The sequence below is a fragment of the Larimichthys crocea genome, chromosome XIII (genome assembly GCF_000972845.2).
Source record: "Larimichthys crocea isolate SSNF chromosome XIII, L_crocea_2.0, whole genome shotgun sequence".
Classification (NCBI taxonomy): domain Eukaryota; kingdom Metazoa; phylum Chordata; class Actinopteri; family Sciaenidae; genus Larimichthys; species Larimichthys crocea.
In genome coordinates, this window is record NC_040023.1 from 17,520,391 (window position 1) to 17,536,991 (window position 16,601).

Genomic DNA, 16,601 nt, shown 5'->3' on the forward strand with positions numbered 1-16,601 from the left:
CACACACACACACACACACACTTAGCAAAGTCATAAAGTATGCAGAGAGGTGGACTGGCGCCAAAACAAGCCGTTGGGCTTTGAGACCTCATTTCCATGTTGGAGCCAATTTTAACTAGCAGACTGACTCATCGTTAATAATTAACACTCAGTGACGCTCAGAAACAAAGCTCTGATATAAACAAGGGAGAATCTCGTTTACACAATATAGATATGCGTGTGTAGTGTGCACACATATGAGCAAAAGCACAAAGCTGTGGACTCTAGTAAAGCACATACCGCCTTACCTTTTCAAGGTCTTCGTTTACCTTTCACATTATTCTGCGCCTGTTGCTTCACTCACTCTACAGAGAAACAGCTATGTTGTTTACTTGTCACGCTCTAACGCCTCACCCAGTTCTTTTACCAGTCTTTCACCTTTTATCCCTTTGCATTCTGTCTCTCTGTACAAAAATAGCCGAGTACTTAATTCTCCCTATTTCTCAATTCCATTTTTTTTGTTCAATGTTTTCATTGTTTGTTTGTTTGTTGTTTTCTTTATCAACTCACCACAAAGCTGGCAGTTCAAATCTATATGCGCCTTGTGCTTTTAGTTTCCTCCCCACTTTTCCCCTCTTCTATTCTTCCTCTTGGCAGCTCAAAGCCCACCTCGCTCCTGTCTCAGCCGTGGACATCCCCAGTGGATGCTGGTTAGACAGACCTGTCACTACACTGCTGGCCAGAGAGACAGACATCAATATATCGCCACTCTGCTGCCCCTACTCATCTGTAGACGGACACGACTGAGCAGGACAGGAGGAGGGAGGGTGAATAGTTGGTCGGGGGGGTGAAAAGGAGAGGAACGTGAAGAGAAAAAAAAAAAAAAAGATCAGAGGTGGGGCTTGCCATCCCTCAGTCGGTGCTGTCTGATTTACAAGCCTATTGGATTTTAGACTAACATGAATCATGGCTGCATAGAGGCATTGCTCCCTGACAGAATGACAGAATGAATGAGACACATCACTCCAAGTGTAAGTGTGTGTGTGTGAGAGTGTGTGTGTGTGTTTGAGAGGAACTGGGAGAGAGACAGTGGTATATTTAAACCTCTTTGAGATTGTACAAAAAGGCATTTCTCTGGCAACAATGGAGCTTAGTAGGATCCTCTCATATTCACAGTACTGCATGTTCTCATGACAAGAACTGCTTCTTAGGAGTCTTATCTATTGTGACAGTGTACTAGATGTAACCATCTGTACCCACAGTTGCTGTGAACAGTGGTGGAAGACATACTCAGATACTTTACTTAAGTAAAAGTACCAATAACACACATAAAAAATTGCAACGATTTTATCAGGAAAATTAACTTTAAGTATCAAAAGTACTCGACAAGTGGCCCCTGTGAGTAGTACATGTTATATTGTTAGATTATTAATTAAGAAGCATTTAACACTTTGTTGTGTGAGCCATTACAATCACCCAAAATGTCATCTTCTGATGTCTTTTGTGTCCAGATCTCAAGTTTCCAGTTTCCTGATATTTTAATATAAATGATCTTTTGTGAAAATGAAACCATAAAGATGACACCATAAAATGGCAGAAAATGGCTTACATGCTTCGTGCAATTAACTAACTAGGAACTCTGGCTGCCTGATAAATGTAGTGGAGGAAAAAGTAGAATATTGAAATGAAACTGAAATGTCGTGGAGTGGAAGCAGTTTCCTGTAAAGAACAACCATGTCAGATTTGTACTTAAAATCAGTACTTGAGAAATTGTACTGTGCACCACTGGCTGTGCACTATAGGAGATGAAACACAAATATATTGTGTCTGCATCATCAAAAAGCAGCAACCTTTTGATTTGTGGGCAGAATTTTACAAGACTGTCTTAAATTGAATTACCTTCTTAGCATTGGTCAGGTACGATCTGGCCGCCTCCTTTAACGCCTTCCACTCCTCCTTTTCCTCCTCCGTCACTTCTCTGCCCTCTCTTTCTTGCTGCTCCTTTGCTTTTTCCAGCTGGAGGTAGCACACCCAGCCTGAAAGATACCACACCTGGGAGGCACAGAGAAAGAGAGGCGGTGTAAGGAACAGAGATTCAGGCAGAGAGAAAATGTTCTTTGTTGCAGTAAGTGAGCTGTGACAAGGGAAACAGATTTGTAACCCTCACGGAAGCATGTCTGCATGAAATCCCACATCTTTCTTTAGCAACAGGATTCATACTTATAACATGGAACCACACAGACGCACACTGCACACACACAAGCAATCCATCACACACACACAAGCAATCCATCACCAACATAATAACTGTAAACCTGATCCAACCCTGACATATACTATCCGCATTTACAAATGCTGCATGAATGTAAATGCATATCTCCACATACTGTAGCATCACAACAAATCTAACCTGTGACTCGATCGTCACTTACAATATGTTTTTTTCTATCTTTCAATAGCAAAAGGTGTAATTAGTTTAATGAAACATATACTAAATATACTTTAATTAAATGACAAAGAAATTCCCTCCGGCAAATAACTTTGTTTTTTAATATCATCATACTCCGAGGTTGTGTTGTGGACAATATTAGCCTTGGTATTAAATTATAAAAACTTTATAATTCTCTTTATTTAACGCTTCATCTGTTCATTCTGTGCATAATTTTAAAGTATTTCTCATGGGTGTCTTATTGCCTGCACAGAAATAATAGGCATTGCAGTAACAGAATCTTGATTCATATACGATCAGCACTGCCTGGTCTGACAGTTTGATCAGATTTGATTGAGAGCCTGGTGCATTGTGCTGGGCCGACTCATTTGCATAAAGTTGAGGTTGAGTCATGTTTATGCAAAAACAGATACAGAGAATGGTCCGTCAACTTGCTGCAGCGTATTGATCATGCATCATGTAGCCACATCTCCTGCTCTCCATAAAAATGAATCTGCACACTGCCTAACAAGACGGCTTCCGCTCTTTTTTTCAGGTACATCATCATGACAACTCCAGAGGAGGTTATGTTTAGGGGATGATGTGGAAAACTCCTCAGGATTCAACTCTTGGAAATTATTATTCCTTTGCCCATATTTGATGATATTTTGATAACCTTGGAAACAAAAATGGAATTTACAAAAAAATATTTTAAAAGACAATGCTGCAAATGTAAAGTAAGGTAAAAAGGTGAAAAGTGTGTACTACTGAATTAACAGATAGTAAGAGGGGCACCAATTTATGAACTCGCAGTCACTTGATGATGACACTGTCAGCAGTGTTTCCAGGCATATGACCCACTTTGACAAAACAGAACATTTAGAAATTACAAATACTTTGCCCAATAATGCAAAAAAAATGTATCCTTTTTATTACACTGCTGCCATTTATTGCAAAATGAGAGAGACAATATGAATATGAAATGCTTGCAATGTTTCAACGAGGCAACACAATACTATATTAGTGCAAATACACATGCTTGATCTGTCAATGTAGAAAATGACTCCTGCCCCATTTATCCAACATGTCAACAGCTACATTGGATTGGGCCAACAAAGAATAACCATATCAATCTCTCAACAATATCATGTCATTACTTTGTCTTGCTTAATTGTCTTTTATTATAATGTAGTAGTACATTTATAATAACTAATGAATTGCATGCATAACACAAATCTATTTCCCTAGCAAATATGTGGTCATGATTTAGCCTCTTTAAAATTGTACAACCCTTAGCAGGATTCTGAATCAGTGTGTGAATCACTCAGTTCAAGAGAGCACCATGAAGTTACGCGTTAAGGGTCTGGCTGACTGATCTTAACTTGGCACCTGATGAAAATCCATAAAAATAAAATAAACCCTAATACATTAGTTTTCAAATACTCCTGTTGCTCCAGAGTTCAAACAGTAAATGGAGATCTAACTCACTAAGCTGAAACACACCAAAAATCAGCCTGTTCTCCCTATTTTCTGTGACCACACATTTTATTTCTCCTACATAATCACGTACACTGTGCTACACTTGCTCTTCCACCCCTAAACACAAATCACTCAGTGAACTTGGAGGTGTGTGTACGCCTCTCATCTAAGGCCAAAGATCACCCACCCACTGTTCTTCAAGCACTAAGATACAAATATTAGCTTTATTCATTATTCATTGAGGGCAGAGGCAGTAGAGACCTGCACCTCTGCCAAATCAACCATTTAGCTAACAAACACATCAAGCCATGCTACACTGAATTCAGAATTGCGGCTCAGCATGCTGAGTGGGAGTCTACCCCCTGCAGCCGTACTTATCTGAACAACAGCAGCAATGAATAAATGTAGTAATGTTGCAGAACCAGCAGTATGACATTTTTTATTACTCAAACATTTTCTGTGAATGCTGAACCTTGAGAAAAAAAAAAGGAAAAAAAAAAGTGTCCTCATGTATATATGTAAGTGAAATTGGGTCACTTAAATTCTTAACTGAGAACCACTGCATGTCTTCAAAAACAACTAGAAAAGGGCCGGAAAAATTCTTCTTCTACTACAGATGGTCCAATGTGAAATATTTGCGAATGTTGCGAAAGATGGAGTGCATCTGGACTCGAAATTAGAATATGAAAAAAGTTAGCTAATTAACAACTTTAGAAAATCCACTCTACCCTTCCACAACCCCAGACAGAAGCACATGTAATAAAATAAACTCTGCGTCTGTCAATCACATCACTGGCACTATTGTTATTTCAAAGCGAAGGCACATCTTAGTTCCCATATGGTGCTGCCGAAGGAAGAACAAAAGCATCATGAATGAACACGAGTACCTTTGAAACCAGATTTGCGAGGAACTTAGCTCAGTTGTTTGTGCAGACTTAACATTTTATAAGTCAGGTTCCAACTTTGAGATACGCAACAGCAACGAGGCGGAGACGGGAGCTAACAACTTATCTGCTGCGTTTAAGAGAGGAAATAAAAAATAAAGAGAGTAAGACAAAGAGGGGAAGGGAGAGGAGGAGAGGAGGAGAGAGGGAGTATAATCTGTCTGTCATACTCTTCGTCTGACATCACTAATATGACTCTAGGAATATAAGTGTGATACGATGTGACAAAACACTTTCTGACCATTAGAATTGGCGACTGTATGCGTGATTGGCTGTAGGCCAGCTCAAATCAAGTGTCACATCTGTGTGCGCCCAGTTTAAAAGTTCACCCCCCTGGTGACTGCCCTCAATCTGTCAGCAGAGGGGTGTGAGTGGGAGGCTATGCCTGAGGGGGAGTGGGAGAGAAAAAGAGACGCTGCTGTGCTCTTCTGTGTGACACTCAGCGGCACACCTTTACTTCCTTTGCCACTAACAGTAGGGATTTGGAGCGCACTGAAAGCACACAGTTCCTACTAAAGCACAAAAATACTGCCTTTCACACCACTCTATAATACGCATTCAACTTCTCAGTCATACTACGTGCGTGAGCATGCAAGTGTTGAGAGCAAGTAATGCGAAAGTCTGGGGAGCATTTCTTTGTGGCTCAACAAAAACAACTAAGCACTCAGATTGAGACCTTCCCTTTCCCTCTGGGGTGATAAAACATTTGCCTACAACTTGGTCTGATGTGGCAGTGGTTACTGCCAGCAAAGAGACACATAAAAAGACATCACTGTATCCTGTACCAGAGTCTATTCAAATTCTAATAATTCAGTTGAACTGCCGTTTTTGCTTGACCTCATTCATTCAGCCTGACATTGACTACATTTTCATCCACACACAATTTCTCTATTGAATTATAAATTTCTGTCAGACACATTGAGAGCTGGAAATAAAATGCTGACCACCACATGGCTGAGCTGGGCCATCACTTCATTGCTTACCTGAACGACTTCATCATCTTCCTCCAGAAGACCCTCCAACACGTCTACCGCCATCTGATGCAGAGATAGAAAGAGAGAGAGAGAGAAAAAGAGGATTTCAAAACTGAAAGGAGATTGGAAGTTTGCTTTATGAAGAAGAAATCACAGAACAGTCATATCAGAAAATAACTTTTCAGGTTTGACAAATTCATCGGTACTCTCTCATAGTCTCTTCTCTCATGCAGCATTGGCCCATAGACAAACATGACACGTGCAGTGTTGTGCATCGCCCAGGCACCTCAATCAATTAGAGTGATCAGGGTCTGATAAGCGTCTATGAGGCCACGGTCCCACACACACCACCGTCGATACCAACAAGACAACAGACATGGCCGTCGATAGACACACTCGCCAGTGCTTATCGGACAGTCAATAGTCACTTTGGCTGCTCTGTTCGATAGCCCTTTTAATCCATTTACTGACATTAACAGTCAATGTATTCATAGTATCTGTACCACTCCATAGGACACATGCTAAATCTGAATATCAGCCTGACCCCCGCCCCACCCTGCCCCGAGAGCAGGTTTGATGATCCAAAGGAGTTCAATGCTTGAGGTCTCATAGGAGTTTAATGCTCAGTGACCTTTGCCATAGTGCGTCACTGTCTCGGTCTGTTACTGTGGGAAGTTTCTATTAAAAAAAACAGACCTTGACTAAAGTAGGCTGTGTGTTTGTTTTGCTCCGCTTTTCTCTTTGCGGATTTCTGAGGTTGTGTGTGAGTGTGAGTCTGCATGTGAGTGTGAGTGTGAGTGTGAGTGTGTGTGTGTGCGAGAGAGGGCCCCAGGTGATGATATATTGATTTTTGTCAACTTCAGGTTGGAGGCGACTGTTAGCCAATCACCCATGGTGAAGGGCAAGAATAAAAGACATGCATGTACCCGTGCACGCACGCACACACACACCACTGCAGTCCAGCATTACAACAAAGCTACACACAACAGTGAGCACAACGAGGAGCACTTGTTTCTTGTTAAACCAGTCTTATTAGCTGCAGGGCTTCTTAATTTTTTTCCCCTCGCTCCTCTTCTCCTTTCATTAAGCCTACGTGCTTCCGGTGGCGATAAACAGGTCAGCTGCCTGAGTAGACTGAGGGTGAGTCAGGTTAATTGAGAGAATCTCGTTAAGAGTGTGCAGATGTGCATGCCAGGGAGTCAGTTCAGTTGATTGATTGCTAGACCAATTATCAGCTGAAAGCCCATTGTCTTTAATTAATTAATGACTGATTAAAAATACACAAACAAAAACACCTAATCCCAACTGATGATGAATGGATTCATGCCCAGCGTCATAATTATCTACTTGACTTTCATTGTAGCACACTGATGTGACACACACACACACTCACACACACAGACACACACAAATAATTTGAGCAAGCACTAGATATAAGAGATAGGAGTAAAGATCTGTCTGGGTATTAAACTGATAGAAGAGGCAGTTTTGGAGCAACAAAAATAGAACAAGAGATATCTGGGAGCCAGGATAAGAGCGCAACAAACCATTATATCGTCTCCAGCTATATTCTTTCCTAACTACACTGGTCAACCCAGGGGCGAGTGATTAAAGATTCAGAGATTCCTAAGCCGCTTCACGCTCTAAACAACAACAAGATTAATATTCCCATGAAGATAAGGGGAAGAGAGGGGGTGCTACGAAGGAAAAGGTGCAAAAATTGGAAGTAGGGGTACAATAAATATCCTAATAAACAATGCAAAACTGGTCCATGTACAACGATGGTGCACTGCAAACACGCATACACACACGCCAGAGACACTACGTACATGCTGTCCTCTTTATTTCAAGACCTGTTAAAGAAAAAAAAAAATGCAGCACTCTGGGGAGGAACTCATTTATAATGGCCATTGTGTGTGTATGCAGTTTGTGTGTGCGCGTGTGTGTGTGTGTGTGTGTGTAATCTTCCGGCAATTTTGTTTAACAGAATCATTTTACCGGAGCACACAGCAGAGACAGGAGAAAGACAAATCACTTTACAAGCGAGGGCAAGCCGTATCTCTAACACACAGAAAGCCATGCAAACACACACACACACACAAACAGGGACGTCGACACTTAAGTAAATAAATCCTGGGGATGTCAGTGCTAACTGTACTTGCAAGCAGCATTGGAAAGTACAAGCTGCTCTCCATCGTGAGCTAAATTTAAGAACGAAATGTTCAATGAATAACATGAAAGTAAACAAGAGTGACAATGACAAGTAACTAACCATCAGCTGCTGTGACAAATAAGCCAAACAGACAGCTTAATGGCTGTCAGGGGAGGCTGTCTGTCTGTCTGACTGTCTGTCTGTCTGCTATGTGGCAAGTGAATTAGTGGTGGTGATGGCTGATGATATGTGCGTCCATGTCTTTGTGCATAACAGGGCTCTCTGAGGGCTGCGCTAGTACTACAGCAGTCATACATGATATCATTGTCAGTATTAATCAGTAATAAAGCATGAATTTAGGGCTCCAAATAATTATGAAATGATTTTATTCTTTTCTTGATGAACTGATTAATTGTTTTGTTTTATCAAGTTGAAGAAAGAATTTAAAAAATATATCCTCAAACTGATTGTTTAGCGTAAGCAACGGGAAAAAAAACAATGGTCTAATAACAATTATATAAAGCAAAGAAGAGCAACAAATCCTCACACTGGGGAAGGCCAACATATCATATTGATATATGTACACATATATATATATACACACTGATATAGAATATTGATATCTAAATCATTTTTTTTTACTCTCTGATATCTGTGTCGGCACTGGTATCCGTTGGTCTCTACATAGCAACACTCCAAAATCCACAAATGCTCAATTTACAGTGATAAACCAAAGAAAAGCAGCAAATGATCCCACTTTTGAATGATAAATGAATAAAAACAATTAATAAATGATGAAATTGTTAATTAATCTTCTATACAGCAATCAAACTATTAATCAATTGTTGAAGCACTACAGGCTCAGATATACTTAAACAAATCATCAAGCTGCTGGACAACAATACCTACACAGCAGTCTCACTTGTACTGCTTTCAAGCATCCCTTCTACTCAATTTCCATTACAGCTATGGAAATCACAAACACATTTGGCATGCATTCAAGTGTTTCTCCTCAGAAACAATCAAACGGGGGGAAAAAAGACCTTGAAGAGTGACTTTTTTTTCCTTCCAAATTAAGTGTCACAGATCTGCATCTTGCTGAAAACTAAGTGGGAAAAGCAGCAGTCATGAAACTGATGTTTTCAAGAATTAATTAGCCCATTTTATTTGTTTGTTTACAAAAAGCATGAGATAATGCAATGCTTTTATCATAAGGTGATGTCATAGTTCCCATGCTCTTGACTTCAAGTATCATAAAATAGCCATTTTCTCTTTTCACCTGCACTCAGCATAAAAATTAAAAAGGCATCCTCTCTATTAAAAAATCTTTTTTCCCAAACTGTTTTAAGACTCATTGCACACTTCCTATTCTAACGTAACTATTGCAGAGGCTGCCCACTGGCGAGGAATTTGTGACCACTTCTGTTAATGTCATAACCCATTAATTATCTTTAATGAAATAAACCCTAAGAGGCTTTCAAGGAAAAGGCGGCAGAGGTGCTATTTCAGATAGCAAAGGTCATATGTCTAATGTGTGATGTTCTTGTTCCGTCTGTGTCACCTAGTGAAGTGATCACAAACAATGAGATGCTGCCATTAACCATTGAGAGGAATAAAATTGACAGTTTTTGTAATCTGTTGATGATTGTTTGTTGTTGTGACTGTTTCCTATAACAACTAGTGAGATAATATCATAAAACCAGATAATTTGGCCAAAGTAATCACAGTATGACATTTCTATTTTAGCAAATACCTACTTTACTCTAATTCAAAGCATATAATAGACTGAACGCCAAAAGCCAAATTCCATTCATCAGACAAAGATCTTTCTCCAACACAGACAAACAAGTGCTCTTTGGCAGAGGACACTGTGGTTCTATTACCACTTATCATTTCTAATGAGGCCTATTATTTACCAGAAATAAGTGAATAAAACACAAAGATTTAATATGTTCTATTGGAAAATATATAAAGAGACTGTTCAGACCAAACAGAATACTCAACTGGGAGAAAATGCAGACAAATCGTCACATTCTGGCACCCTGCTAAGAAGGTAGCCTTCAAACTCTCTACATCCTGGAAGCACACAACTTTACAGTGAGTTTAGAGCTGTGAATAGATTTATAGTCCACAGGGAGATATAGTGAGCACAAAAATGAGCGTGCGTGTGTGTGTGTGTGTGTGTGTGTGTGTGTGTGTGTGTGTGTGTGTGTGTGTGTGTGTGTGAGAGACAGAAGAGTAGAGGAAGGAGAGAGAAGAGAGGATGTTCCTATCAAATCCAGCCCAGTCCCAGTCTGTGAGAGACAGACAGAAAATAGCTTGCTTCTACTCTACTTTCACCCTTAAGCTCGATTTCTGTCAGAAACTTTCATATAGCTGATGGCTAAAAGCAAATATGACTGAACTTGTGCATGCATGCGTATATGCATATGTGCACACACGGCAAAATATTAACGTTATAAAGCATTCAGAAAGTGTGCAGTTTGTTTTTGCTGGACCTGATGACACCAACAGGAGGATGAAGACAAACGACATGTCAGAAACTGTGGACCGAGACGTTGTCATTTTACTGATACACCTGACAGCCCATCTCCCCCTTGAAACACACACACACATACACACACACACACATAAACACATTATAACTCCAGCTGAGCTGTCTGGGAGTGAGGGGAAGGAGAAAAAAAAGGACACTGTTCTCATTTCCTGTTAGTGATAACCATAAAGCACTCAACAAGAGTGACTACAAATTAATCGCTGGATCACAACGGAAAATAGCTGAACCGCTGTTGGTGTGGCAGCAATCACAGAAAATTACTTCAAGCATTAATGACTGTTAGCGGCTTTAGCGACGAACTGAAGGCAGTGAGCCACTGAAATCAAAGCCATTAATACTGGAAATTGATGAGTGATTTAAACGTGCGCTGTATCACAGATATGGCAGCAATCCGTCAGACTAGAGCTTCCTTCCTTTTTTTCCTCCTCCCTTCTTCACATCCCTGTGTGCCCCCTTTACCCCTGTCCCTCTCTGTAAATACCACTCTTCAATTATTGACACTGAACTCTGGAGGGGATAAGGACCAGGCATGGCCTTCCCACCCTCAGTGCTATTTCACTAGAAAGGAAAACACACAAACGCTTGCACACACACACATGCACGCACGCACGCACGGACACACACACACGACACACAACATTTTACCTCATATTCCTCAGACTCGATGAGCAGTTTGGCCGTGGTGATGCGAGACTCATACGGAGGGATCTCATTCTGGAGAAAAAGGACAACATCGCCACCTCGACAGTGAGTATTTACACTAGTATCCAAACATAGTTCTTCCTTTGTCTGATAATAACACGATCCAATTTCAAGGTACAAAACATTCTGCAACTACGTGGCTGTTAATCACAGCGAATGTGTCGGCAGGCTGAGTTCAGATCAACCTGCTCCTGGAGATAAGAGTCATAACAGTGGTGCCACTGGGATTTTTGTCTCAAATCATCAGCCCAGCCTCTCTTATATCACATTTGCTCCATACTTGAATGCAAAATCCAAACTCTTTTATTCGGTGTCGTTTAGAACCCATCCTAACTTTGACATTACAGCCGTTCCTTTCTCTTGTAAAATTCCCTGTAGTAATTGGCTTACTTATCCTTTTTACACTCTCCTGGCGTTGCCTTGTGCTTTCATATCCGCTCTCTCTTCAAACACAGACACACACAAAAGCACACAGGTTTGTTAAGTATTTGTTCCATCTTTTATTTTTTATCATCTCTTACTTTTTTATCTCGACTAGTGTCCCTATGTTTGTGCTCACTGCAAAGCACAGTGTGACAATCCTGTTAGTTCAAAGTGCTTTATAAATAAACCGGGATCTTATGAGGGCTGGTTGCTGTCAGAGAAACACCAAGCACTGTTCCAACTCACCTGCGAGTCTTCCTCTGTTCTGGAGGAACTTGCACTCTCTTTCTGGGCAGGTAGCCACAGTCCAACACTCTTCAACAGGTATTCTTTGCCTTCCTGAGAACAACAAAATGCACAGATGTGTAAACTGACATGTACACGTACAACACAAATACATGCATAGATAAAGACATGCAAATCAACTAAAAAAGGGACGGAATTTGATGGGTTTCACTTTTACAGGCTGGATCCTAAATGATCATATATCCTAAATCATCATATATCAAGACCTTTGGGTTAATTTGAGGTCAATTTTATTAATTTTTTTCTCATAAATTATTACTAGAGTATTCCAAAATAGGCTGTTGCGGGATGCTATGAAGTGTGACTGGAGCCAGCCTGCCCCCTACAGCTTACATATGGTATTACTGATCCACTTTAGTTCTGCATAATCTCTTATTTTTCCTCAGTTTGGTAATAAAACAACAAGAAAAACCCAAAATATGGTTTTGCATTTATTTGCTCAGGTTTTGAGATATCCACAGCTGACACCCTGCCAGTGCAAAGCAGGAGAACTGAATTATATTTGTGGTGCTCACAGAATTCAAAGGCGATGTGTCTATGCCTTTTAACAAACAATGCACTGGTTACACAGGATAATTTTCACTATATTTCTAGCCTGTGTATAAAATTGTTCCCTGAAAGCACAGGAAACAGGATGTCTGAAATTATGAAATGCCTGGCTTGACATCATCACCTGTACTATACATTACTGCTACTTTCATAGTGTACCACATTTTATTCTATAAGAGAAATGTAGAAATGCTTTATTTTTGACAGAGATAGCTCAAGAGTCACAGGAATGTGGGGAGAGAGATGGGGAATGACATGCAGCAAAGGGACGCTGCTCAGCCTTCTTACATGGGGCGGATGCTCTACCAACTGAGCTAATCGACACCCCAGGTGATATGTTTTTTAACATTTTGAAATGTCTTGCTCATTCTTACTGTAAGCTTAATAAATCTATGATGCTTCGTACCTACTTTGTAAGTTTTTGCATCTTCTTTTCCAAATTGAGTGCAATAGGCTGCTCATCTCTCTCTCTTTATCAGATGACTATATGACCTCAATGATCTGCCCAGAAATTAACATTCCTATCGGCATGACCTGCCTGTGTGTGCGCACGTTAATGTACGTGTCCATCTGCTGATTAATGACATACAATTCAATTTTCTCAGAATAATTAACTCAGCAGATTCCCACTTTAATGTGGTGATAACTCATCCTTAGTGCATGTGTGAGATGTGTGTGTGGACTGACCTGGTTTCTCTCTGTACTGAACAGGTAACTGGCCATGAGCTGTAGAGCCTCAGGGTTGTCATGGTGATACTGTAATGCTTTCTCGATGTACTCTCTGCACTTGTCTGCAGCTCCCTCTACCATGCTACATACACATACATGAACACACACATACACGGAAAGACAAATCTCATTACCAAAGCAGTAACATAAAAATGAAGATATAACTGTCAAGAGTGTAACTCAGTATGTTCTAGTACCAGAGGTCTGCGAGGTAAATCTCAGCAATGGAGCAGTAGGCTACACAAACATCCTTTGCTGTGGGGAGTTCAGGGTCCTCTTCTGGTAAGGCAGCAGCTCCAGCTTGAGCCTGTTTAAAGAGGAGAGTGGAGATATTTTGAAAGATTCTATCAAGTAAAAAAGAAAAAAAAAAACATGGCAAGCAGATTTTTTTTAAATCAACAATGTTATTAGTTATTCAGTGAGGGGAAGCATAACTTCAGTTTCAAGGTCCTGGTATTGTGCATGCTTACTCACTGTCACACTGTCAGGGCTTACTGGGACATTTAGACAGAATGGAGGTATCGTTTGTGTTATTAGTAACATGTGTGCTTTTCCTAGAATCTATGAAGGTCTATTAAGATTTAAATTATACAGATTTTTTTCTGGTCATAACATGTAGCATTTGACAAATACAGAGGCTTTTAAGTCAAACATTGAATCCTATTTCTTATAAATACTGTAAGAACATTTATTTTACATGACACCAATAATAAACAGACCATAATGTAGGTTACTTGTGAATTCAAGATTAGAACCTGAGAGAGATAAATGAAATGCCTAAAAGCTGGGCCATTATTATAATATCCTATTATCTTTTCTCATTTGCCTTAACTTTCTTTCCTATCAGTTCATTTTTTAATATTTCACTTTACACTATTACATGGAACATTTCTATTATGTACTCTGTATGCTAATATATCTCTGAACCCTTGGGAAAACTCTGTTTTCTACTACGGAAGAGGGAAAACTAAAAAGTAGCTGAAATCAAAGGAAAGTTCTGAAGAATCCTCTGGACACACCAAACTTCAGCGTCAGTCCAGTGTTATTATCCACACAAGAAGCTCTAAGAAAGTCTGTGCTGCCCCAGAATTTTAAGTCCTCTGATGTAAACTTGCTACACAGCTATACCTCATGCAGAGTACTGCTGTGAAATATTTGGCTTACTTTTGAAGGTACACAAAAATACAATAATGCAAGTGAAATCAAGTCAATTTATACAGCACCATGTATCCTCAGATCAACTTAGACTTAGATAAAGAAGCCTCAGGAAGGGCAAAAGAGGAGGGATCCCTCTCCCAGGACGGACAAACATGCAACATCTAATGCAGTTGTGCGTACAGTACTTTGGACAAACAGGGTGATAAACTTATAGACAGATTCAAAACATATAAAGAATGTAGATCTGACAGGAAATCAAGCAACTTCTACAAGCTACACAGTAACAAGTCCTGTCCTATGTCATACTTAATGCAAAGAAACTTATGCTGACACTCTGGGGTAGGTTAGGTTGTAGCGATTAGATAACTAGGACACTCATAGGGCTTGAGAGTTTCTTTTTTTTCCTTTTCTTTTCTAATATTTTATTGTACTGGATTACACTGTTATGGTGGTGTTTTAAAATAAAAACATTTAAATCAAGAATCTTGAGAACTCAGTTTCTTTGGCATAATATACAGGTTGTTGCAGACTGTCACAGTCATTTATATGTACATAATAACATTGTATGAAAGCATAAAAGTAATGTGTCACGAATGACATAAAGTTGACATCACACCTTGATCACCATGTGCCACCTATCTGTCCGCTACTATGTGATTCATTTAGTGTTTTTCAGTTGGACTGACATTGGTCTATAGATGCATGTCATTAGATAGATAGATAGATCGATAGATCGATAGATCGATAGATAGATAGATAGATAGATAGATAGATAGATAGATAGATAGATAGCACCCTCTTGTGAAGACAGATAACATTACACTGGTATTTAACCCTTAGGTGTAATGACATTTGTCCCTAATAGATTAAGAATATGTATAAGAAAACCATAAACTACATGTGAATGTATATCGGAGTGCACTCACTGTGGCCTGAGCTTGCTTATCCAATGCAGCCAGCAGGACTTGTATTCCTCTAGTGTAGTACTCCACAGCCTCCTGGCCTGTGTGGATTTGTCCCAGGTACATGTACTTACTGTGGCCTTCATCCGGGCTCAGCTCCACAGCACGTAGAAAAACTTAAAGAGAACTGGTCAAGGAGGATGCAAACATGACTGTGCTCAAACATCATGTAAAAATGACAGTGTTTCAGTGAAATAACTTTTTAATTACTGACATGTAAACATGTAAAGGATATTCCCTTAGCTTTCTGTGTGTCCCCCAGTTCAGAGCAGATGTGTCCCAGCATGTCCAGACCTTGCAGGTTGTTGGGCTCCACATCGAGGGCTCGCTGGCAGAAAAGGCTAGCCATCTCGAAATCAAAAGTGTCCACACATTCCTCTGCCTGTACAACAGATGACCACATGATGTAACAAACATGCAATAGATGATCAGAATGCAAGAGAAACACATTTCAAAAGCATGAGAGATCTGAATCATGCCTTTGTTGTGGATATGAGTGTCACCTTTTCTAGTAGTTGCTGTACAGAGTACTTCTCAGCTGTCTTCTTCTTGGCTTTTTCATGCATTCTCACTTTCATCCTTTCCTGTGGTGTCAACCCAACAATACCTGCGTCTTGGTGGTTAAACAAGTGGAGAGTTAGTTTAGTTTCGTACAGCCAAGAGTTGAAATCAAAGCAAACCAGGTTCAAGTTGACCATCTGATGTCTGTGAGGCTGATGTTACATACTGTAAAAAGCAAAATGTTGAACCTTTGAGAATAAATTACCCCTGTTTGGCCGGTTGTCTTTCCTCTTTGGCTTGTTTTTCTTTTTGCCCTTTGCCTGTCCTCCCATAGTTCTGAAAGACACGTCTTATAGACACAATCTATGCCTTCAAAACAGACTTTTCCCAAAGTGTGTGTGTGTGTGCTAAACACGCGTGGAAAGCAAGTGAAGTTGAGCTGAAAGAACACAGTGCGCATGCTCAAAGCGGTGACTGGGTGGCTGCTACGGCAACAGAGAGGGGACGTAATAAAACGGTTTTTAAATAACCTTTTTCAACAGACGCAATAAAAAATGTAACATTCATACGCAGCTATGTTGATAGTCATTGCGTTTTATTGCTTAAACTTCCACATTTTACGTTTTCTTTCTGGAAGGCGCTGATTACTTAAAAAGGTGGGCTTTAAATAAATTCAACGGTTCCGTTTGTAGGCGGGTGCTCGTATTGATTGACATGCCTGTCGACCAATAAGGTGACGCGTTAGATCTGTACCCCTT

General features: G+C 40.1%; 1 protein-coding gene across 1 annotated transcript in view; it reads right to left on the reverse strand.

Annotated features, from left to right (window-relative positions):
* Positions 1 to 16,337, reverse strand: part of si:dkey-12j5.1 (probable assembly chaperone of rpl4) — a 22,371-nt gene extending 6,034 nt beyond the window's left edge. The window contains exons 1-10 of the mRNA XM_010756898.3: positions 16,109 to 16,337; positions 15,846 to 15,955; positions 15,578 to 15,724; positions 15,307 to 15,459; positions 13,420 to 13,529; positions 13,181 to 13,304; positions 11,885 to 11,977; positions 11,159 to 11,227; positions 5,814 to 5,867; positions 1,879 to 2,031 (exon numbers count right to left, since the gene is read on the reverse strand). Of these exons, the coding sequence (XP_010755200.3) occupies positions 1,879 to 2,031; positions 5,814 to 5,867; positions 11,159 to 11,227; positions 11,885 to 11,977; positions 13,181 to 13,304; positions 13,420 to 13,529; positions 15,307 to 15,459; positions 15,578 to 15,724; positions 15,846 to 15,955; positions 16,109 to 16,175 (1,080 nt within the window). The 5' untranslated portion in view covers positions 16,176 to 16,337. The remainder of the gene's footprint in view (positions 1 to 1,878; positions 2,032 to 5,813; positions 5,868 to 11,158; positions 11,228 to 11,884; positions 11,978 to 13,180; positions 13,305 to 13,419; positions 13,530 to 15,306; positions 15,460 to 15,577; positions 15,725 to 15,845; positions 15,956 to 16,108) is intronic.
* Between the last annotated feature and the right edge of the window lie 264 nt (positions 16,338 to 16,601).